At 48.1% G+C, this 24,853-nt stretch overlaps 1 protein-coding gene across 7 annotated transcripts in view; it reads left to right on the top strand.

Annotated features, from left to right (window-relative positions):
- LOC140384715 (leucine zipper protein 2-like) overlaps nt 1-24,853 on the top strand; it is a 440,867-nt gene that overhangs the window by 217,198 nt on the left and 198,816 nt on the right. For all 7 annotated transcript variants that reach the window (XM_072466669.1, XM_072466665.1, XM_072466667.1 and 4 more), the window contains exons 4-5: nt 10,277-10,358; nt 10,525-10,587. In XM_072466669.1, coding sequence (XP_072322770.1) covers nt 10,277-10,358; nt 10,525-10,587 — 145 coding nt within the window. The remainder of the gene's footprint in view (nt 1-10,276; nt 10,359-10,524; nt 10,588-24,853) is intronic.

Below are 24,853 nucleotides of genomic sequence, written 5' to 3'. Positions count from 1 at the left end.
CGAGCCTGCTCCGCCATTCACTAAGATCATGGCTGATCTTTTTGTGGACTCTGCTCCACTTACCCGCCCGCTCACCGCAACATTGTATTCCTTTACTGTTCAAAAATCTATCTACTTTTACCTTAAAAACATTTATCAAGGTAGACTCAATTGCTTCACTGGGCAGGAATTCCACAGATTCACAAACCTTTGGGTGAATAAGTTCCTCCTCGACTCAGTCCTAATTCTGCTCCCCCTTATTTTGAGGCTATGCCCCCCAGTTCCAGTTTCACCCGCCAGTGGAAACAACCTCCCTGCTTCTATCCCACCTATTCCCTTCAGAATTTTGTATGTTTCTCTTCGATTCCACCCTCATTCTTCTAAATTCCAATGATTTTAGTCCCAGTCTACTCAACCTCTCCTCATAAAATCATCCTCTCAAACTCTGGAATCAACCGAGTGAATCTCCTCTGCACACCCTCCAGTGCCAGTACACCCTTTCTCAAGTAAGGAGACCAAAACTGTACACAGTACTCCAGGTGTGGCCTCACCAGCACCCTGTACAGCTGCAGCATAACCTCCCTGCTTTTAAACTCCATCTCTCAAGCAATGAAGGACAAAATTCCATTTGCCTTCTTAATTACCTGCTGCACCTTTGTTTCTCCTCTTCATAGATGAGTAGCCCTTTAGACCACGAGGCTTTCTGAATAACACTTTTAAACAAGAAGCGATGAGATGAACCTCTCAAATGCCAAGCAAAAGTGGAACAATTAGTGTCAGAGGAAGTTTGAAATGATGAATGGTGTGGCAACATTCTTCCAAGTACATGAGCTGAATTGATTAGGCCACGGAGGTGAGCATTTGATGCTCAGCGATGCCTTGTTGAATTCAGGAAGCTGAAAGATTCTCCAATTGAAAGCTGAGAATTAATGTCCTTTTACGAGCGGCATGGCCCAGTCAATTGGAACATGTTCAGAGAATGAATGACACCAACTTGTTTGATGTGTGTGAAATGCTACTTGAAGGAAGAAATCAAGTAGTATGTGTTGCCTGGGTTGAGAGACGCTAATGGTACATTTACATTACAAGATTAATGTCAGTGCGTGGTGTAAACCTGGAGTCAAGCCACAGGATGATTGGTGTAATCGCATCCTGAAGTATATTAATCAGTGAGTTGACTGAATACATTAACTGTTTCTCTTTGTCTTTAGCTTCTGGGGTGATTCTATTCCTCACGTGTCACCCAGATGCAGTCAGGTGATATCTTGTTGGCATGTGGGGGAATTACCTAGGGCAGTGATGAAGATGACAATGGCAACCCCCCCCCCCCCCATGATGGGGCGACACAGAAACATGGGGACCTCAGCAGAACCCCCCCTCCCTCCCCCAGCCCCCATGGTGGGGAGGCACCTCCCCCCACCCCCCCACTTCCCCCGTGGCATGCTCAGTTGAAGTGGAAGGTGAGGGAGCTGAGATCAAGCAGCAGCATCTGACAGGCATGGGGGCTGCTTGGAGGCGGTGGGTATGGGCACAAGGAAGGCTCGAGAGACGCTTATGAACGTTAATTTCTGCTGGTCCTTTTCACTGTAGTGAACCAGCCAAATTAAAACATTCCACCTGGATTAATGCCACTCAGATGTGCTCTTGGCCTAGACCCCCCCCCCCCCCCCCCCCCCCCCCCCCCGGCCACTAGAGTCTGCTGCTTTTGCACTGGTTAAGCTGAACACATTTGGCATGGTACCTTCAGCCAGCCCCTGGGTCGACGCATGACATTCTTGCAATGCCTGAGGGCTATTACTGATGGATGAAAGCTTACAGAAACCAAATCAAATATATTACAAAATTCATTATACACAGGCAGGGAATCGTTAACTATCACGGTACCTGCAGGGCCAAAATGTTTCCAGTGTGTTTTCCTCATTATTTTGTGTCTGCTCCAACCTGGTTCTCTCCCATCTCTGCCCAGCTGAAGTGGAAGCACGCTCAGCTCAGCTTACTGACCCCTGCCTGAGATAATTGGCAGTAGGCTACTGGTGACCTGAGGCCTGGAGGGTCGCAGCATTCCAAGGGATGAATCCTCCTCGGTCTTTGTGGAAACGTGAGGCGATGGAGTCACTGGCAGGAGTGTTGAAGGTCTCCTATTGACACCAGGGAAGTCCTCTGAGAGGAGTGCCCACAAAGAGAAGGCAGCCACCTCCTCCCCCTGGCAAGGCACAATCGCACCCCCCTGCTGTCCTGACAAGGCTAAGGGGCCTGCAGTGGAGACTCCGAAAGCCTCATCACCCCCTTGCCTCGGTATTACTCCATTGAGCTGAACAACAAGGTGATTGGCCTGCAGGTCTGTGCACACCGACTGCATCTACTTGCTGGATGCGGCTCTCCAGGAAATTTGCCAGTCTCTCAGAGAGGAGGCCACATGAGCAATGGAAAGGGGGATTATCGCACTCATGTCTTGGATGAACCACCCCCCCCCCCAACTATCTGAGCTGGGGCACAGATACCCTTTGGAAGCTGTGTCAGGTCTTCACACAGCTCACACCAGACTTCGAACATCTGTCACTTCACCTTGTGAAAAATTACAGATGTCTATCACCAGCCTGGGACACAACATAGACTTGGCCTGGGACAGTCCTCCGAGTGTCAGTGGCCTTGTCCGGCACAGACTCAAGCAGCTGGGCAACGGCCTGATTGGTGCTTGTACCAGCTTGTCAGCCCGAATGTACTCGTTAGAGCGCACCCACCGAGGTGAATGTATCACCGCTGGTGGGGAGAGTGAGGGAATGTTGTGGCACTGCAATCCCTCCCCCACCCGAGATCTCCTTCACATCACAAGTGAATGGATGTTCCCCGGAGATGGTAGGTCTCCATTTCTATGGTTGATGAGAGAAAACAGAATAAAAGAATGATGAAAGATTACTTCTCCAGCCATCCCTCCCCCCTCCCATCAACCTCTCCTGCAGACAGGAGCCCACAGTGTCACCTGCACATCTTACCATTCACTGCACATTGGAGGGCAGGTGACCACCGTCCTGCATGCTCACCTGAGGCTGCCCTCATGACCAGTGATGGGGCAACCCGCCCTCTTGCGACTTAACTGGAGCCTATGTCTGTAACGGAACAACTGCCATGATGCCCTGCCAGCTCTACAGTCTCCTCTCCATGGTCATCAGATTGATGGTGGCCAGGACTCCATCGTTAGCCTGTGCCTTCCTTGCCTTTGGCTTCTCTTCTCCAGTGGGAATACGGAAGGACAATGTTGATTGGTGGATCCACTAAAGCAAACACACTGCCGAATCACCGTGCACGTGCTGCTCCATTTGCGACTAATGCATACATACATCATTGGGCCAATATAGAGTGACAGTGCGGAAGTGCCAGGCTACATGTCCCTTGATTGAGCTAGAACCATTCCTTTCCAAATAATTTCTGTAGCCTCCATTTGTAGTCACTGATCTCTGGAATAATCTCCCTACCCAACATCTGCTCCCTCACAAATATTCATTTGCTGATCTCTGAGGGACCTGGGGTTACCTGGTTACCCCCACCCTGGTAGCAAGGCAAAGTTCAATGCACTTGTACGACTAAAGTCAGCTTTGCCAGATAATGCCAAGGCTGTAGACCATCTCTGTGACCGCTGTCTATGCTTGCTTGCTTAGGCAGGAAGGTCTCCTCCTTCTGCCCCTGAGGAAATAACCTCCCATCTTGCCCGTGTATCCTGTACACGAACATGCAAGGAATCATTACTGAGCCACACATGATCTTCCTTCTCTGTCATGCCAGCAAGCGCTTTTCCTCTGCACTTTCTTCCAAAGATGCTGGAGTGTCACCAGTAACTGGATGGTGATGGGGATACTGGTAACTGGATGGTGAAGTGGACACTGGTCACTGGATGGTGAAGTGGTCACTGGTAACTGGATGGTGATGGGGATACTGGTAACTGGATGGTGAAGTGGACACTGGTCACTGGATAGTGAAGTGGACACTGGTAACTGGATAGTGAAGGGGACACTGGTAACTGGATGGTGATGGGGACACTGATAACTGGATGGTGAAGCAGACACTGGTAACTGGATGGTGAAGTGGACACTGGTAACTGGATGGTGAAGTGGACACTGGTCACTGGATGGTGAAGTGGACACTGGTAACTGGATAGTGAAGTGGACACTGGTAACTGGATAGTGAAGGGGACACTGGTAACTGGATGGTGATGGGGACACTGATAACTGGATGGTAAAGCAGACACTGGTAACTGGATGGTGATGGGGACACTGGTAACTGGATAGTGATGGGGACACTGGTAACTGGATGGTGATGGGAACACTGGTAACTGGATGGTGATGGGGACACTGGTAACTGGGTGGTGATGGTGACATTGGTAACTGGATAGTGAAGTGGGCACTGGTAACTGGGTGGTGATGGGGACACTGGTAACTGGATAGTGATGGGGAACACTGGTCACTGGATGGGGATGGGGACACTGGTAACTGGATGGTGATGGTGACACTGGTAACTGGATAGTGAAGTGGGCACTGGTAACTGGGTGGTTATGGGGACACTGGTAACTGGATAGTGATGGGGAACACTGGTCACTGGATGGGGATGGGGACACTGGTAACTGGATGGTGAAGTGGACACTGGTCACTGGATGGTGAAGTGGACACTGGTAACTGGATAGTGAAGTGGACACTGGTAACTGGATAGTGAAGGGGACACTGATAACTGGATGGTGAAGCAGACACTGGTAACTGGATGGTGATGGGGACACTGGTAACTGGGTGGTGATGGGGACGCTGGTAACTGGATAGTGATGGGGACACTGGTAACTGGATGGTGATGGGAACACTGGTAACTGGATGGTGATGGGGACACTGGTAACTGGGTGGTGATGGGGACACTGGTATCTGGATGGTGATGGTGACATTGGTAACTGGATAGTGAAGTGGGCACTGGTAACTGGGTGGTGATGGGGACACTGGTAACTGGATAGTGATGGGGAACACTGGTCACTGGATGGGGATGGGGACACTGGTAACTGGATGGTGATGGTGACACTGGTAACTGGATAGTGAAGTGGGCACTGGTAACTGGGTGGTTATGGGGACACTGGTAACTGGATAGTGATGGGGAACACTGGTCACTGGATGGGGGTGGGGACACTGGTAACTGGATGGTGATGGGGACACTGGTAACTGGATAGTGATGGGGAACACTGGTCACTGGATGGGGATGGGGACACTGGTAACTGGATGGTGATGGTGACACTGGTAACTGGATAGTGAAGTGGGCACTGGTAACTGGGTGGTTATGGGGACACTGGTAACTGGATAGTGATGGGGAACACTGGTCACTGGATGGGGATGGGGACACTGGTAACTGGATGGTGAAGTGGACACTGGTCACTGGATGGTGAAGTGGACACTGGTAACTGGATAGTGAAGTGGACACTGGTAACTGGATAGTGAAGGGGACACTGATAACTGGATGGTGAAGCAGACACTGGTAACTGGATGGTGATGGGGACACTGGTAACTGGGTGGTGATGGGGACGCTGGTAACTGGATAGTGATGGGGACACTGGTAACTGGATGGTGATGGGAACACTGGTAACTGGATGGTGATGGGGACACTGGTAACTGGGTGGTGATGGGGACACTGGTATCTGGATGGTGATGGTGACATTGGTAACTGGATAGTGAAGTGGGCACTGGTAACTGGGTGGTGATGGGGACACTGGTAACTGGATAGTGATGGGGAACACTGGTCACTGGATGGGGATGGGGACACTGGTAACTGGATGGTGATGGTGACACTGGTAACTGGATAGTGAAGTGGGCACTGGTAACTGGGTGGTTATGGGGACACTGGTAACTGGATAGTGATGGGGAACACTGGTCACTGGATGGGGATGGGGACACTGGTAACTGGATGGTGATGGGGACACTGGTAACTGGATAGTGATGGGGAACACTGGTCACTGGATGGGGATGGGGACACTGGTAACTGGATGGTGATGGGGACACTGGTAACTGGATAGTGATGGGGACACTGGTAACTGGATAGTGATGGGGAACACTGGTCACTGGATGGGGATGGGGACACTGGTAACTGGATGGGGACACTGGTAACTGGATGGTGATGGGGACACTGGTAACTGGGTGGTGATGGGGACACTGGTAACTGGATGGTGATGGGGAACACTGGTCACTGGATGGGGATGGGGACACTGGTAACTGGATGGGGACACTGGTAACTGGATGGTGATGGGGACACTGGTAACTGGATGGGGATGGGGACACTGGTAACTGGATGGGGATGGGGACACTGGTAACTGGATAGTGATGGGGACACTGGTAACTGGATAGTGATGGGGACACTGGTAACTGGATGGTGATGGGGACACTGGTAGCTGGGTGGTAATGGGGACGCTGGTCACTGGAATGCAGCAGGCCAGACTCCTCAGAGAATGGTTGCTGCAGGGATTGCTGAAACAAAGAATTTCACATCAAAACTCAGGTTGCTGATGGCCCTTTAATTACGGCGCCAACATCTCCTTCAGCATAAGATGATGACCCAGCTGCCGCTTCCAAGCTCATCTCCAGTCAATGGATTGTCAGCCGCCCTGTATGCTGTCCGTTGAGTGGAGCAGCAAGGTCTCCATGGGAATAGGCCTTTGCCGCCCTTCTCTCGTTGCGCCTTCCAATTCCTGCCGGTTCCTCAAAAACCCAGCCAAGGAGAAGCTCCGTGCTCATCTTATTCTCATCGAGAAACTGGTTGGTTGATGGGAAAGCTTCACACACCCAGGGCTTGGTGGGTGCGGTGTATAGAGAGTGCGGGGAAAAGGAGAACTTGTCTAATACTCAACACTGATGATCTTCACCTGCTGCAGTTTGACAATGTCCAGGCTGGACTATAGAAACAAAATGATGGAGGACCGCACTATCTGCCCCATCCAGACCTCCCAATCTAGAACAGTTGGCCCATTTTTAACAGGCAGGCTGCTGTTTGAGCTCTGTCAGACAGAAGCCAGGAATGAGCAGTTAAATTGACTCAGCTGTTTCAGCAATGAAGAAGCACAGTCACTCATTTCTCTACTTTATACCTCAGAAGTGGGTGAACGTGGATACCACACATGTGTCGTAAGTCAGGCTGGCGGTGGACATCCATAGCCTCAAAGGGGCTATAGCTTTGGACTTCTTTGCCCGTGACCAACAGTTTAGGAATGGGAGATGTTCGCAAAATAAATAGATAACAACAGCCAGGAAGACAGGCATTTACCTGCATAGTACTTGGTGGACAGTGATGGACGAGGGGAGTAGAAGTCCCTGCAACTCCTGAAGGTACACCATTTTGTGCTGGGGCAATGCTTTGAACTTTGTGAAATCCTACTATTGCAGCAGAATTCAGGACCTTTCCTTCTCATAACCGTCCACAGGGAAAGTGACAAGTGTTTGTTCCAGCAAACAAGTCAGGATTGCTGTTTGTCAGATGTTATTGATGTCCCTTCCAGCAGCCTGAAAGGTGCCAGAGACTGAAATATTCAGGGCTGCAGTGACTTTTATAACAACTTGCGTTTGTTCTGGAGTCTGGCTGCCGGTCACTTGCGACAGGCGAGTCTGACACTAACACGCCCATGAAAGTGTAATTTCTGTTTCAGGACATTGTGTGTAGTTTTGTAGGCCTCGTGAAGAGGTTCTGCGTCTTGTATGGTTTAACAGTGAGTGTTTATTTACCATTTGTAACAATATAAATGCAGGGGCTGTTTAGCACAGGGCTAAATCACTGGCTTTGAAAGCAGACCAAGGCAGGCCAGCAGCACGGTTCAATTCCCGTATCAGCCTCCCCGAACAGGCGCCGGAATGTGTCGACTAGGGGCTTTTTCAAATATATAGAGCTGTCTCCATGCTTGCCTGCACACATGTCTCTGTCCAGTACAAGACTGCCCTCTAGACTCAGAACAAGCGTTCCTTTACAACACACCATGGCGGTACTGTACCCAGTCCCAGGTTAACCCCTGCAATGCCAGACCCTTGTACTAGAGTGTCCGCTATCATTGCTCAGCTGACAAGTCTGTTGCCCTGGATACTCGGTCAGGAAATTAAGCGAGTTTACAACCAACCTGTACCCTCTGGAGCTTTGGGATTTGCCCAGTGTCCTTCCATTCACCCTCCTGCTTTGTCTCCAAGGAGCCACGTCAAATCAGATGGTCAGACCAAAATCCTTGCCGTAATCTCCGCCACACGTGGAATGGCAAAGATTCAAATCAAGTCGCGTTTAGCAGCAAAAGACGACTAACACATATATGGCCATTCTTGGACTTTAGATCGCTTTAAATAGCTGTGCATTCATTGGCAGCCTGCCTTCTGAGAATGCATCGTTCTAGGGGCAATGACAAGAACTGGCAAATCCTGATAAATTCTGCATGTTATCATGTCACTTAAATATGATTTTGAACCCCTGCCTGTTTCCAAGCACTGTGGTATCAAACTCGGAAGGACCTGTAGTTGTCGTGAATGTGATATGATCCGAGGTAATGGTGCCGACCCAGTCCACTGCCCCATTGTAACGATATGCAGGAAAGTGGAGTAGAATCAGAAGTTTTGCATTATTTTACTGAACAAATGGAGCAAGTTTGAGGGACTGTGCAGGAGGCTTCTCCTGCTTTCATTTCTTGCATTCTTCAACTTTGTCCAGGTTCGATTGCTTTTGGCTAGAGTTAACAAAGGCATTTCATTGGCCATATATGTGTTAGTAGATTTATGAAGCACACTCGTTTTTTAAAAAAAGTTTAAACTTCCCTTCAAACTTTTGAATGGATGAGGAAAGCTACCAAGGCAGGATTTTTCAGACAGGCTCGCCCCAGAACCCAAAATTCCTGCCCGAGTTCATCGGACATTTTGCTTTTCCACTGAATTTTCCATCCCGCCCACAACAGTTGCCATGGCGTATGGGACCCAGAAGACCTCCGCCCAAGTATTGCATCAGTTCACCAAACGCAACACAAGCTGTTCTTAAAATATTCATGATAGCCGGAATACTGTCTGTGGACAAGTGTTATCAAATATTGTAACTCCTTTTGACTTGTCTTTTGTCTTATCTATGTTCACACTTGTTGCAGCTGATAAAGCCAGCTTCACAATATTAAAATGGACTAAAATGTTTTATTCCTGCAACATAAAAAATACATTGGCTGAACATGAAGTTGATACATCAATTAAATACAAGGCGGCTAATTTGAACATAAGTCATCCACCAAAAATCCCAGAAGGATAGGACATTTCCCTGGATTTGTACCAAGACACAGGATCACCTGGAGGAATTGAATGTGGGAAAATCAGGCCTCTCAAGGATCTGCCCGAGTTTTCAACATTCAGTACACTCAAGTACTCCACTACAATTAGGCAGAAGTCCAGGAAAATGTCCCCTAATATTTTCTATACAAATAGATTGCATTCATTTGTATTTTCTGCCTGCTTTCTTCTTCAGAGATCCTTAGAGGTTTACAACATAGAATTAAAACCGCCAACCCAGCATCTTGTCAGTGTTCAGTTATTCTCTGTTTGATTGCGTGAGTTTGTTAACAATTGATGCTCACTGCGCTTGTTTAATTAAGCCTGGGTATAGGCTCAGAGAAAAGTAAACCAACTTGAGAGGTTACTAGAAAGCTGGGAACTACAGCTGGAAAGCCAGAGCTCCAAGCATGGAGCAGACATTCAAAAGCACTGAATAAAACCTGTTGCTCGCGTGGAAGCAAGTGTCGTCTCTGCATAGTTCCGTGACATGAAATATACAACAACCTCGGCACCCGCTCTTTCTTCGAGCAACCCAGAAAAAATCCTATTTCCCTCCTCTCTTGTCATATTCATTCATTTATCTAGCATTCTAGGTTTGGTGACTTTTCTTTATTTTTTGCTTTAATTGTGGACACTATGTCTTGTCCTTATTTTCAAACCCTTGTCAGGCTTTTCTCCAATGTATCTTTTCAGCCTTCTGCAGCTCCACATTCCAGTACAGTGCACCTTTACTTCCTTTACCCCATTATCAATGACCCCCATATCAGAAATTATTTGACTCAATCTGCCTGCAGTGCGCATTCCTTTGAATCCTGAAACCCCTAAGAAAAGGACGGCAAAAACCCAGTATATTGCAGGACATGTGAGACACGCGTGCGTTTTTAACAACTTGTTTCAAACTGTCGCCTGAAATGGTTAAAACAGAAAAATGTTCAGTATGCAAAAACAGTAACTCCTAAGATTCTTCAGATAGTATTTCGAGACATCAGTTCTTTCTTTTTAATCAGAGATGAAATGAAATCCCTGCAGGAAACCCTTCAAAAGCAGATCAATGAAGCTGCATTGAAAGCAGAGAAACAGCAGGCTGGGGTAAGCTTTGTCAGACATAACGCTTCTCTTCGTTTTCCGCCTCTCTGGCGCCAAAAGTGTAAGAAATACTGCTCTTCATACTACTAAAACAACTTTGTTTGTTCTATGCAGCGCTGTAGTTTCTGGTGCGCTTTAACTTAATATTACAGATCTGCTTCCATTACAGATCAACTTCTTGAAGACCGAGGTGGAAAGGAAGACCAAACTGATAAAAGATTTACAGCAAGAGGTAAGATTTTGTTTCCCTGTGTTTGACTTCCTGAGGGTGCAATGGCAAGCCGTAGGAAAAGTAAGAAAGTTTGACACAATACTCTTTACAACACTACGACTAAGTGCTGAATCTCGATCTCACTTCGATTGAATGGTGATGCAATTTATTGTATCTTGCCCGGACTTTCCCTGCGTTTTAAAAAAATAATCTTTATTGTCACAAGTAGGCTTACATCAACACTGCAATGAAGTGACTGTGAAAAGCCCCTAGTCGCCACCCTCTGGCACCTGTTCGAGTACACAGAGAGAGAATTCAAAATTTCCAATTCACCCAACAAGCACGTCTTCCGGGACTTTTGTGCAAGATTTGAAACCCAATGAGTATCATCAAGCCATATAATATGAGATTTAATTTGTGAGGAACTACATTCCAAGGGCAGCACAAGTGGCTAGCACTGTGGCTTCACAGCGCCAGGGTCCCAGGTTCGATTCCCCGCTGGGTCACTCTCTCTGCGGAGTCTGCACGTTCTCCCCATGTCAGGGTGAGTTTCCTCCGGGTGCTCCGGTTTCCTCCTACAGTCCAAAGACGTGCAGGTTAGGTGGATTGGCCATGCTAAATTGCCCTTAGTGGCCAAAAAAGGGTTAGGAGGGGTTATTGGGTTACGGGGATAGAATGGAAGTGAGAGCTTAAGTGGGCCGGTGCAGACTCGGGAGGCTGTCTGTGTGGAGTTTGCACATGAATGATAATAATAATAATCGCTTATTGTCACAAGTAGGCTTCAATGAAGTTACTGTGAAAAGTCCCTAGTCACCATATTCCGGCACCTGTTCGGGGAGGCCGGTACGAGAATTGAACCCGTGCTGTTGACCTTGTTCTGCATTACAATTCAGCTGTTTAGCGCACTGTGCTAAACCAGCTCCTCATTCTCCCCGTGTCTGCGTGGGTTTCCTCCAGGTGCTCCGGTTTCCTCCCACAGTCCAAATCTATGCAGGTCAGGTGGATAGGCCATGCTAAATTGCCCCTTAGTGTCCAAAAGTTAGGTGGGGTTACTGGGTTACGGGGATGGGGTGGGGGTGTGGGTCTAGGTAGGGTGCGCTTTCAGAGGGTCAGTGCAGACCCGATGGGCCAAATGGCCTCCTTCTGCACTGTAGGGTTTCTATGGTTTTGTGATGTTCCGTTCTGAAGGAGTTTGATTTCACACTTGATGTCTCATTCATTTAACATCAGTCTGCTGTTTGGGCTTGGGTAGTATTGATGTGAACTTCAACTGTACAGAAAAATAATAAGAATTTTTTTTTTGAGATGACAACCTATGATATGTATTTAATCCATCTATATATGTGTGAAAGGGGCCATTACTGTGGAGAATGCATTTATATGTTTGTTCATTGCTTGGAATTCTGAATTTGTCCTAAATTATTGTGAAATTATGAGTGTAATGTGCTCTATGCTGAAGAGATGCATTAGGCTTTCTGTAGTAGCTGTTACCAGCATAATTGCTTGTTTAAGTAGTCAAATCTCTAAAGTAATCAAAGTTTAAGCATGTCAAATTATAACCTTCATTCATCGCATATGCGAAGAGCTGTTACCACCAATGCAAATCAAGAATTGGAATTGGGTCATGTTCTTTTCTGCCTGGGTTTATTGGCTGACAAAAGAGTTTACAGCAGAAATGCCTACTTTCACGTGGGTGGCACGGTAGCACAGTGGTTAGCACTGGTGCTTCACAGCTCCAGGGTCCCAGGTTCGATTCCCGTCTTGGGTCACTGTCCGTGCGGAGTCTGCATGTTCTCCCTGTGTCTGTTTGGGTTTCCTCCGGGTGCTCCGGATTCCTCCCACAGTCCAGAGATGTGCAGGTTAGGTGGATTGGCCACGCTAAATTGCCCTTAGTGTCCATAAAGGTTAAGTGGGGTTATTGGGTTGTCCAAAGATGTGCAGGTTGGGTGGATTGGCCATGTTAAATTGCCCTCAGTGTCCAAAACGGTTAGGTGGGATTACGGGGATTGGGTGGAGGTGTGGGCTAAGTAGGGTGCTCTTTCCAAGGGCCAGTGCAGACTTGTTGGGATGAATGGCCTCCTTCTGCACTGTAAATTCTAGGAACTATGAACCCCCCCTCCCCCCCTAAAATTAGGCTACAGATCTCGGCAGGGGATAGAAAAAAATAAAGACTTTGTAACCACTGGAATGCTTTGAAATGTAGGAAACACGGCAGCCAATTTGCATGCAGCAATCTCCCCAAAACAGCAATGTGTTGATGACCAGGCAATCTGGTTTGTTTTGTGATGTTGAATAAGGGATAGATGTTGGCCAGCTCATCGAGGGTCTAAAGTCCCCTGCTCTTGTCTGAAATCATGTCATCAGATCTTTCACTTCCACCAGAGGTGGAGTCAGGATCTTGGTCTCTCATTTTGTAAGAAAGATGGCACTCCGATAACACAAGGCTGGTGGTCTCAGTATTCTGCTGGAGGGACTTGAGCCTAGCCCCTTGTGAATTAGAGGGGAGAGTGCGCCCAACTTAGCCACAACTGGAATCTATCTGAAAGCTCAGGATCAGGTTAACTTCAATGTTACAGAAATGCGCTGGTGCCGTCCTGTCGAGAGAGAGAGAGATTTTGCTCTGGCATCCTCTGAAGCACTGGCAGGGAAGAAGGGAACTAATTGAAAGCTGAATGTTTTCTTTGTTTACCTGGCTTCGGTATTGCTGAAATAGCTGAAACTCTCCTGGAAGTTTTTAAAGGCAGCTAATTTTGGAAACTCTCAATTATTCCTGGTGCCCAGGATTGTGAATGGTGTTAAGTGGCAAAATATTTCATTTTTATTACCTTGTTGGCACATAATTGGCATCAATCACACTTGAAAAGTCAAGTGTTAACAGGACTCAAATCTCTGGTGTAAATTTATTAACATCACAGCAACAGGTGCAATTGATCCAGGAAGAAGCTAATAGAGGAAAGGGAAAAATTGCATCAACAATAAAAACATCTGGATGCCTCGGGCGAGCTTCAAATCTATTAGCAGCCTTTGCCAACAGTAATGATTTGCATTTAAATAGCACCTTTAACACAGTAAAATATCTCGAGGTGCTTCACTGGAGTTATTATCAAACCAGGTTTGATACACATGATATGATATTAGAGCAAAAACCTAAAAGGTAGGCTTTAAGTGATGTCTTAAGAGAGGAAACAGGTGCACAGAGTTGCGGAGGTTCAGGGACTTCCAGAACTTTACGACTAAGAGCGCAGCCGCCAGTCGTGCTGTGAATGAAATCAGGAGTGCACATGTCATCAGATTTGGAGGAGCACAGAGCTTTGGGAGGTTTGCAGTTGCGGAGGGGGTTGCAGGGGTAGAGATGGCATGGCAGAATTCCAGAATAATGGTGGAAATTTTAAAATCATTGAAAGCATCTCCAGGGCAGGAACCAAGGTAGGTCAGCAAGTGAAGGGGTGATGTGTGAACAGGTTTTGGTGCTAGTTAGAGCAGCAGAGTCTGACTAAAATTGGCAGAGGGTGCAAAGTGGGTGTACTGGCAGCAGAGTATTGGAATAGTTGTGTCTAAATGGGCGGCACGGTAGCGCAGTGGTTAGCACTGTTGCTTCACAGCGCCAGGGTCCCAGGTTCAATTCCCGGCTTGGGCCACTGTCTGTGCGGCGTCTGCACTTTCTCCCCGTGTCTGCGTGGGTTTCCTCCAGGTGCTCCAGTTTCCTCCCACAAGTCTTGAAAGACGTACTTGTTAGGTGTAGTGGACATTCTGAATTTTCCCTCTGTGTACCCGAACAGGCGCCGGAGTGTGATGACTAGGGGCTTTTCACAGTAACTTCATTGCAGTGTTAATGTAAGCCCACTTGTGACACTAATAAAGATTATTATAAATGTAACAAGGGCAAGATGGGACCGATTGCAGCTGAGGAAAAGGCAGAGATGGATGATATTTTGGAGGTGGGAACACGTGCTCTTAGTAACGGGGAAGATATGGATAATATGCTCAATTCAGGGTTAAATGCGTCACCACGGTTTCAGGCAGGCTAGTTGAACCGCAGACAGTGGTGTTGTGTTGGGTGCTCTGCTACACAGACGAACCAACACGGTTGCGGATGGTACAACTCAGTTTTATTACTAACAATATTTACAATGGTAAACTGGTTACTGTGGTTCGTTCATTACCCTTGAATCTGTGGACCTATCCCTAACACTATCTTGGAGTGGCACTCAGCACACGGTGAATGTCTGAGTGGCTTGCTGTGAGCTCTGTGCCCTGAGCTGTCTCCTGCTGGAATGAGCGGGAAGTGTCGTGTTCCCCGTTTTATAGTGTGTATGCTCTTGCCTGTGATTGGCTGTGGTGCTGTGTGTGTATTGATTGGTCCGTTGATCTGTCCATCAGTATGTATGTATGTTTGCACCATGATGTTTACCTGAATATCATGACAAGTGGCAAGGGAAATGGCCGGAGATAGTGGATAGGGAATGAAGATGGCGACAGGGACAATGATTTTGATCTTTCCAATATTTCATGTAATTTCAACTCATTCTACATTCCATGTCAGGCAATCAGCATGATAAATGAGAAACAACTGCTGAAATGGCAGATGATTAAGAAGTAGCAGGCTAAAATGAAGGCGTAGAAAGGCCCGGTGAAGACATAATTGACAATATACTGGCATGGTTTAAGGACTGGGAAGTGAGAGTAGGAATAAATGGTTCATTCTCAAGGCTTTGACGAGTGGAATAGTACAGGGCTCAGTACTCAGGCCTGAGCTGTTGACGATATATCAATGATTTAGATGTGGGGAGCAAATATAGGACGGAATTCTCTGGCCTCCCAGCCGCACGTTTCTTGGTGGCAGGAGGCAGCAGGTTGCCGGTGGGAGTCTCCGGTCGTTATATTTCCAAGTTTTCCGGATAACAAAAAGCAAGTCGGGAATTTGTGTTCTGAGTAAGACGCAGAGTGGCTTCAAGCGTGAGTAGGCATGGAGCATGGCAGATGGAATATTTTGTGGAAAATGTGAGGTTATCTACTGTGGTAAGAGGAACAGATGCACAGGGTATTTCTCAAATAGTGAGAGGTTAGAAAGTGTAGCTGCATAAAAGAAGCTGGGTGTCCTTGTCAATAAGTCACCGGAGGCTAACGTGCAGCGAGCAAGCGAGCAATTGGGACGGCTAATGTGTGTTGACTTTTTTCACAAGAGGATTTGAGGACAGGAAGTCTTGCCTCAGTTGTGGTGAATCTTTGTTCGACGTACCTGGCGCACTGCGTGCAGCTTTCGACCCCTCACCAGGATATTGTTGCCATAGAGGGAGAGCAACCAAAGTTCACCAGACATGTTCCCGGGATGTCAGGGTGAGGGTTATGAAGAGAGATTTGAGAAACTGGGCCTGCATTCTCTAGCGTTTCAAAGAATGAGATCTCATTGAAACCTGCAGACTATTTAAAGGGATAGATAGAGTTAATGCAGTGCGATGGTTCCTCCGGTGGGGTAGCCGAGGGCCAGGGGGCAGAATTTTGAAATGAGGGGGAAACTACTTAAGCCTGAGATGAGGAGAATTTTTCTTTTCATCAGAGGATTGTGAATCGTTGAAGTTCTCTACCACAGAGGGTTTTAGAAGCTCAATCTTTGAGTATCTTTAACTAGTGATTTCTAAATGCCTGTGGTGTAAAGGGATATGGGAATAGTGTTGGGAAAAGGCATTGAAGTATATCACTATGTCAGTTTTAAGTTTATATAATGATATTTTAAGACCATAAGGTGTAGCACAGAAGTAGGCCATTCGGCCCATTGAGTCTGCTCTGCTCATCAATGAGATCATGATTGATTGGATATGATAATCCTCAACTCCACTTTCTCGCCTTATCCCCATAACACTTGGGTTACTTCATTGATTAAAAAATCTGTCGATCTCAGCCTTGAACATAATTAACCACCCAGCCTCAGCAGCCCTCTGCGGTAAAGAATTCCACAGATTCGTGACACTCTGAGAGAAGATGATGAGTTAAGGTAGTGTTCAAAGGAAAGAGAACAAAATGAGAAATTTGTGCACTCGGCAGATTTTGAAATTAAGCTTTGTAGGAAGCTTTCATTTTTAACTTCCTCTGGCATTTTAGATAGAGAGAATAAGAATTAAAATTATTTTTAAAAGTGAGTTTTTTGTGCAACAATTTGAAATCTGACCATTCTAGTCTCTAGGACCGTTCTATGATTCTATGAAGATTGGTTTTCAAACATTGAAGGAGGCAAGCCTGGACATGAACCATGCCTATGAACAACACTTGCAAGGGGAAGACTTGAAGCTGTATGTGACCATCAACACAGATAAAGGATTCACTGAGTGACGTTTTAGAAAGTGATCGACTTCCGGGTGCGGCGATGACCAGCTAAGGCGCACGTTTCGGCAGCTCCCGGTGGAACGGACTTTTGGGCTCTTAATAGGAGCCCCAACGGCAATTTTAACGGCTAAAAACACTGTGCGGTAAACCAGAAGGGAATCCCCCCTGGACACGGATGGAAAAAGGAGAGGAAAGTGGCCGGATTGCGGTGGATCCTTTAGAACAGCGGCAAGGAAGGCAAGCACAAACCAAGATGGCGTCGGAAGGTGGCAGTTTAATATGGGGCCCTGAACAACACGAGTTCTTGAAGCGCTGCGTGGAAGAACTTAAAAAGGAGATGAAGAAGGAGCTGTTGGCCCCGATATTACAGGCGATTGAAGGGCTAAAGGATGAGCAAAAGACCCAGGAGCAGGAACTTCGGGTCGTGAAGGCAAAGGCTGCCGAGAACGAGGACGATATACAAGGCCTGATGGTGAAGATGGAGATGCACGAGGCACACCATAAAAGGTGTGTGGAAAGGCTGGAGGTGCTGGAGAATAATGCGAGGAGGAAGAATTTAAGGATTCTTGGTCTTCCCGAGGGTGCAGAGGGGGCGGACGTCGGGGCATATGTGAGCACGATGCTGTACTCGTTAATGGGATCGGAGGCCCCGACGGGTCCGTTGGAGGTGGAGGGAGCCTATCGAGTTATGGCGCGAAGACCGAGGGCTGGAGAAATTCCCCGAGCCATAGTGGTGAGATTTCTCCGATATAAGGACAGAGAGATGGTCCTCAGGTGGGCAAAGAAAACTCGGAGCAGTAGGTGGGAGAACGCGGTGATCCGCGTATATCAAGATTGGAGTGCGGAGGTGGCGAGAAGGAGGGCGAGCTTTAATCGGGCCAAGGCGGTGCTTCATAAAAGTAAGGTCAAATTTGGAATGCTGCAGCCGGCAAGACTGTGGGTCACACATCAAGGGAAACACCACTACTTTGAAACGGCAGATGAGGCATGGACATTTATTGTCGAAGAGAAATTGGAATAAGTGGGTTATAAAAAAGAACGTTTGAGACAAAGTGGTGGGGTGAATATGGGGGGCGAAGAGGGGGGAAAAGGGGGGAGAGATGATTTTTAAGTTGTTAATCCTGCGACCCTGTAACTTTTCTCTCTTCCCCATGTTATGAGGGAAGGAGGTGGAGGAGCTGGGGGCGTCGGCTATTGGGGGCGGGGCCAAAAGGGAAGCGCGGGCTTTGTTCCCGCGCTATGATAATTATGGCGGGAACAGGGAAGCAGGAAGGAGGGGGCGTCGCACAGTGCGAGCCGAGGTCACATGGGGAAGCCGAGGACGGCCAGAGTTTGCTGACTTCTGGGAGCAACATGGGGGGTGCAATTACGCTAGTGAGGTATCTAGCGGGGGGGGGGGGGTTAACTGGGTTGCTGCTGCTGGGGAGAAGGGGGAGCTGGTATGGGGTGGGGTGGGCGGGGCGGGGGAGCGCCGCCTGGGGTGGACACAGTTACATGGGAACCGGGTGAGGAGCTGGATTAAAAAAGGGGATGGCTAGTCGACAAGGTGGGGGGGGTAAAGAGCCCCCCAACCCGGCTGATCACGTGGAATGTGAGAGGGCTGAACGGGCCGATAAAGAGGGCACGGGTACTCGCACACCTAAAGAAACTTAAGGCAGATGTGGTTATGCTGCAGGAGACGCATTTGAAACTGATAGACCAGGTCAGACTACGCAAAGGATGGGTGGGGCAGGTGTTTCACTCGGGGCTAGATGCAAAAAACAGGGGGGTGGCCATACCAGTGGGGAAGCGGGTAATGTTTGAGGCAAAGACCATAGTGGCGGATAGTGGGGGCAGATACGTGATGGTGAGTGGCAAATTACAAGGGGAGGCGGTGGTCTTAGTGAACGCATATTCCCCGAACTGGGATGATGCCAACTTTATGAGGCGCATGCTAGGACGTATCCCGGACCTAGAGGCGGGGAAGCTGGTAATGGGTGGAGATTTTAACACGGTGCTGGAACCAGGGCTGGACAGATCGAGGTCCAGGACCGGAAGGAGGCCGGCAGCAGCTAGGGTGCTTAAAGACGTTATGGAGCGGATGGGAGGAGTAGACCCCTGGAGATTTAGTAGACCTAGGAGCAAGGAGTTTTCGTTTTTCTCCTATGTCCACAAAGTTTATTCACGGATAGACTTTTTAGTTTTGGGAAGGGCGCTGATCCCGAAGGTGACGGGGACTGAATATACGGCTATAGCTATTTCGGATCACGCTCCACATTGGGTGGACTTGGAGATAGGGGAGGAAAAAGAACAGCGTCCACCCTGGAGAATGGACATGGGACTATTGGCAGACGAGGGGGTGTGCTTAAGGGTGAGGGGGTGTATTGAAAGTTACTTGGAACTCAATGATAATGGGGAGGTCCAGGTGGGAGTGGTCTGGGAGGCGCTGAAGGCAGTGGTTAGAGGGGAGCTGATATCAATCAGGGCACATAAAGGAAAGCAGGAGGGTAGGGAACGGGAGCGGTTGCTGAAAGAACTTCTGAGGGTGGACAGGCAATATGCGGAGGCACCGGAGGAGGGACTGTACAGGGAAAGGCAAAGGCTACATGTAGAATTTGATTTGCTGACTACGGGTAATGCGGAGGCACAGTGGAGGAAGGCACAGGGTGTACAGTACGAATATGGGGAGAAGGCGAGCAGGTTGCTGGCCCACCAACTGAGGAAAAGGGGAGCAGCGAGGGAGATAGGTGGAGTGAGAGATGAGGAGGGAGAGATGGAGCAGGGAGCGGAGAGGGTGAATGGAGTGTTCAAGGCATTCTATGAAAGATTATATGAAGCTCAGCCCCCGGATGGGGAGGAGAGAATGATGTGTTTTCTGGACCAGCTGGAATTTCCTAAGGTGGAGGAGCAGGAGAGGGTGGGACTGGGAGCACAGATTGAAATGGAGGAAATAGTGAAAGGAATTCGGAGCATGCAGGCGGGGAAGGCCCCGGGACCAGACGGATTCCCAGTTGAATTTTATAGGAAATATGTGGACTTGCTGGCCCCGCTACTGATGAGAACCTTTAATGAGGCGAGGGAAAGGGGGCAGCTGCCCCCGCCTATGTCAGAGGCAACGATATCGCTCCTCCTAAAGAAGGAAAAAGACCCGCTGCAATGCGGGTCCTATAGGCCTATTTCCCTCCTGAACGTGGACGCTAAGATTCTGGCCAAAGTAATGGCAATGAGGATAGAGGATTGTGTCCCGGGGGTGGTCCATGAGGACCAAACTGGGTTTGTGAAGGGGAGACAGCTGAATACAAATATACGGAGGCTGCTAGGGGTAATGATGATGCCACCACCAGAGGGGGAAGCGGAGATAGTGGTGGCGATGGATGCCGAGAAAGCATTTGATAGAGTGGAGTGGGATTATTTGTGGGAGGTGCTGAGGAGATTTGGCTTTGGAGATGGGTATATAAGATGGGTACAGCTGCTGTATAGGGCCCCGATGGCGAGCGTGGTCACGAATGGACGGGGGTCTGAATATTTTCGGCTCCATAGAGGGACGAGGCAGGGATGTCCTCTGTCCCCATTACTGTTTGCACTGGCGATTGAGCCCCTGGCAATAGCATTGAGGGGTTCCAGGAAGTGGAGGGGAGTACTCAGGGGAGGAAAAGAATACCGGGTATCTCTGTATGCGGATGATTTGTTGTTATATGTGGCGGACCCGGCGGAGGGGATGCCAGAGATAATGCGGATACTTGGGGAGTTTGGAGATTTCTCAGGGTATAAATTGAACATGGGGAAAAGTGAGTTGTTTGTGGTGCATCCAGGGGAGCAGAGCAGAGAAATAGAGGATTTACCGTTGAGGAAGGTAACAAGAGACTTTCGGTATTTGGGGATCCAGATAGCCAAGAATTGGGATACATTACATAGGCTTAATTTAACGCGGTTGGTGGAACAGATGGAGGAGGACTTTAAGAGATGGGACATGGTGTCCCTGTCACTGGCAGGGAGGGTGCAGGCGGTTAAAATGGTGGTCCTCCCGAGATTCCTTTTTGTGTTTCAGTGCCTCCCGGTGGTGGTCACGAAGGCTTTTTTCAAAAGAATTGAGAAGAGTATTATGTGCTTTGTGTGGGCCGGGAAGACCCCGAGAGTGAGGAGGGGATTTTTGCAGCGTAGTAGGGACAGGGGTGGGCTGGCACTACCGAGCCTAAGTGAGTACTACTGGGCCGCCAATATCTCAATGGTGTGTAAGTGAATGGGAGAAGAGGAGGGAGCGGCGTGGAAGAGATTGGAGAGGGCGTCCTGCAGGGGGACTAGCCTACAAGCTATGGTGACGGCGCCGTTACCGTTCTCACCGAAGAAATACACCACAAGCCCGGTGGTGGTGGCTACACTGAAAATCTGGGGGCAGTGGAGACGGCACAGGGGAAAGACGGGAGCCTCGGTGCGGTCCCCGATAAGAAATAACCATAGGTTTGTTCCGGGGAGAATGGATGGGGGATTTGGAGCATGGCAAAGAGCAGGGGTAACACAATTGAGAGATCTGTTCGTAGATGGGACGTTTGCGAGTCTGGGAGCGCTGACGGAAAAATATGGGTTGCCCCAAGGGAATGCATTTCGGTATATGCAACTGAGGGCTTTTGCGGGGCGGCAGGTGAGGGAATTCCCGCAGCTCCCGACGCAGGAGGTGCAGGACAGAGTGATCTCAGAGACATGGGTGGGGGACGGTAAGGTGTCAGACATATAAAGGGAAATGAGGGACGAGGGGGAGATCATGGTAGATGAGCTGAAAGGGAAATGGGAAGAAGAGCTGGGGGAGGAGATTGAGGAGGGGCTGTGGGCTGATGCCCTAAGTAGGGTAAACTCATCGTCCTCGTGTGCCAGGCTAAGCCTGATACAATTTAAGGTGTTACACAGGGCGCATATGACTGGAGCACGGCTCAGTAAATTTTTTGGAGTAGAGGATAGGTGTGCGAGATGCTCGAGAGGCCCAGCGAATCACACCCACATGTTCTGGTCATGCCCGGCACTACAGGGGTTTTGGGTGGTGGTGACAAAGGTGCTTTCGAAGGTGGTGGGGGTCCAGGTCGAACCAAGCTGGGGGCTGGCTATATTCGGGGTTGCAAAAGAGCCGGGAGTGCAGGAGGCGAGAGAGGCTGATGGTTTGGCCTTTGCGTCCCTAGTCGCCCGGCGCAGGATATTGTTAATGTGGAAGGAAGCCAAGCCCCCGGGTGTGGAGACCTGGATAAAGGACATGGCAGGGTTTATAAAGTTGGAACGGATTAAGTTCGTTCTAAGGGGGTCAGCTCAAGGGTTCACCAGGCGGTGGCAACCCGTTCGTCGAATACATCACAGAAAGATAGAGGGAATGGAAAAGAAGAAGACAGCAGCAGCAACCGGGGGGGGGGGGGGGGGGGGGGGGGGGGGGGGCGGGGGGGGAGGAGGCGGGGGGGGGGCGGGGGGGGGAGGCGGGGGGGAGGCGGGGGGGAGGCGGGGGGGGGAGGCGGGCGGGGGGGAGGAATCAGAAGGACTCTCAGGGATGTTATTGTATATGTATAGGTAGTTGGTATATGTAATTGTATATTGGATTGTTGGATTGTATTTTTGGAGAGTATTTATCTTGGACAAGGCAGTTGCCATTTAGTTTTATTTTTGATTTTGTTCATATATTATTTATTTACTTGTTTAAAACTGGCCATTGTTATTTATATTGTTTTATTGCTGTGTAAAGGAAATGCTATGTGCTGTTATGTTTGGCCAAAAAATCTTGAATAAAATATATTTAAAAAAAAAGAAAGTGATCCACTGTTATATTCCCAGTTGACGTTACAGCTGGACTGGAAGATTCCAGAATGGAATCCTGGCTCAAAAATCCGTAACTGTTACTTTTTTTTCTATAAATCATGGAGGAACAGTCACATGTTCGGTAATTAATTTTAACAACAACAAAAATTAAACATGAAAAGTTGGATTATTATACAGTTTTCCTTTATTTCTCCCTTAGCTTAACAATTACACAGAGATTTTAAGATTATCATGGATTACAAAGTACATCTTAAGCTTCAATCGTGTCATTTACACAATCTCCCTTTTAAGTTTTTGAGCACAATGATTGGCTGTGGTCAAATACACACATTCTGCTCTGAACCCAACTTAGTGCCTGTGGTTTTTGTCCTCTTAAGTGATTGTCACATGAGAATTTCCAAACCTCAATCTCAAAAATGCACTTGAAAATCCTCTCTCATAATAATTCCTTCAATGATTTGCATTCCAAACTCCAGTCCAGGTTTTGCAAATGAGTCTTTTAAACAAAGCTTCCACTCCACTTTTAATGCTCCAGTCCAGGATTTTGCACCTACCCCTTCAGGATTTCTTTGTCTTGACTGCTGTACAAACGGTTCACAATTGCTTTAACTCTCGATTTCAGAACTGCATTAAAATTACACTAAATGTTTCATTTACCTCTGAAGTCTGCTGTCTCACTTTAAATCTAGTTACTGCAATTGTCTCTTCAACTCAGAACATTTTTTTTACTCTACCCTGATGTCTTCTGAACAATACCTTGGTCTCTGTTCTCTTAACTTCAATTCCCTTAAAAAATCTTCTCCAGTTATCTCAACTGTCGCTAAAAGTCTACAGTCCCTTTTGTTTCTTTGTGCAGAAGTAGGTACAGTGGAGCCAACACTGTCGACAGGTCTGGCCAAAAGTTTCATCATAGCTTATCAAACCTACAAAGACTTGAGCTCGGCCACATTCCTGGGTTCCGGAGCTTCCTTAATTGTTCAAACTTTCCCTTTCATGTTGATAAATCTTGTGCAGTGATTCTGTGGCATGGATACTCTAAGCTCATGCCTGAAAAATATGCTTGCCCATTTTGCAGTCCCGTCTCTGGAAACCATTTTAAAACTTGATCCAGGTTGCTGAGGTGCGCCTCCTCAGCCTTACCCAAATTAAAATGTCATCTCAGCAGGCTGCAACATGAGGAATGCCTTGGAAAGGGTTGTCCATTATCCTTTTGGAAGATCGTTGGACTGGAGGATACGCCAGAAAACAAAAATTACACTTGAAGAATCCTTTATCTGTGTTGATGGTCACATACAGCTTCAAGTCTTCCCCTTGCAAGTGTTGTTCATGGGCATGGTTCATGTCCAGTCTTGCCTCCTTCAATGGTTGAAAACCAATCTTCATAGAATCATAGAATTTACAGTGTAGAAGGAGGCCAATCGGCCCATCGAGTCTACACTGGCCCTTGATAGAGCACCCTACTTAAGCCCACAGCTCCACCCTGTACCCATAACCCAGTAACTTCAACTAACGTTTGGACACTATGGGGCAATTTCGCATGGCCAATCCACCTAACGCGTATATCTTTGGACTGTGGGAGGAAACCGGAACACCCGGAGGAAACCCACGCAGACATGGGGTGAAAGTGCAGACTCTGCACAGACTGTGACCAACCGGGAATCAATCCCGGGTCCCTGGCGCTGTGAAGCAACAGTGCTAACAACTGTGCTCCGTGCCACCCTCTTCTACCCTCAGCAATGGGTAAGCGCCAACTTGGAAACCTGGTTGATGGTAAGTTTGCAATCTCCACATCTCTGCACATCTCTGCACAGTACCATCACTTTTAAGAACAGGAACAATTGCAGCTGCCCGATGTGAAAACTGAATGATTCCTAGCCTTTTCAACCACTCCAACTCCCCCTCTATTTTGCCTTTCATGGCGTAGGGCACTTTCCCTAATTTAAAAAAGCGAGGATAGCCTGAGCATCTGTGAGTAATTTAACTGTAGTGCCCCGTAATGTACCCAGTTCATCTTTGAAAACCTCAGGATATTTCTGAATTACATGCCCCGTCACTTTATCTCACCCCAATTCAATTGTATTTTCCTGAGCCAGTCACGCCCTTGCAGACTGGGCCCATGCCCTTTAACTACCAGAAGAAGCATGCTCTTGCTTCTTGGCTGTTATGTGCAATGTCTCCCTGTAACTCTCCAAGAAAT

The sequence above is a fragment of the Scyliorhinus torazame genome, chromosome 10 (assembly GCF_047496885.1).
Source record: "Scyliorhinus torazame isolate Kashiwa2021f chromosome 10, sScyTor2.1, whole genome shotgun sequence".
Taxonomy (NCBI): Eukaryota; Metazoa; Chordata; class Chondrichthyes; order Carcharhiniformes; family Scyliorhinidae; genus Scyliorhinus; species Scyliorhinus torazame.
Note: the sequence above shows the minus strand (reverse complement) of the source record. Positions and strands in the feature narration are given on the sequence as shown.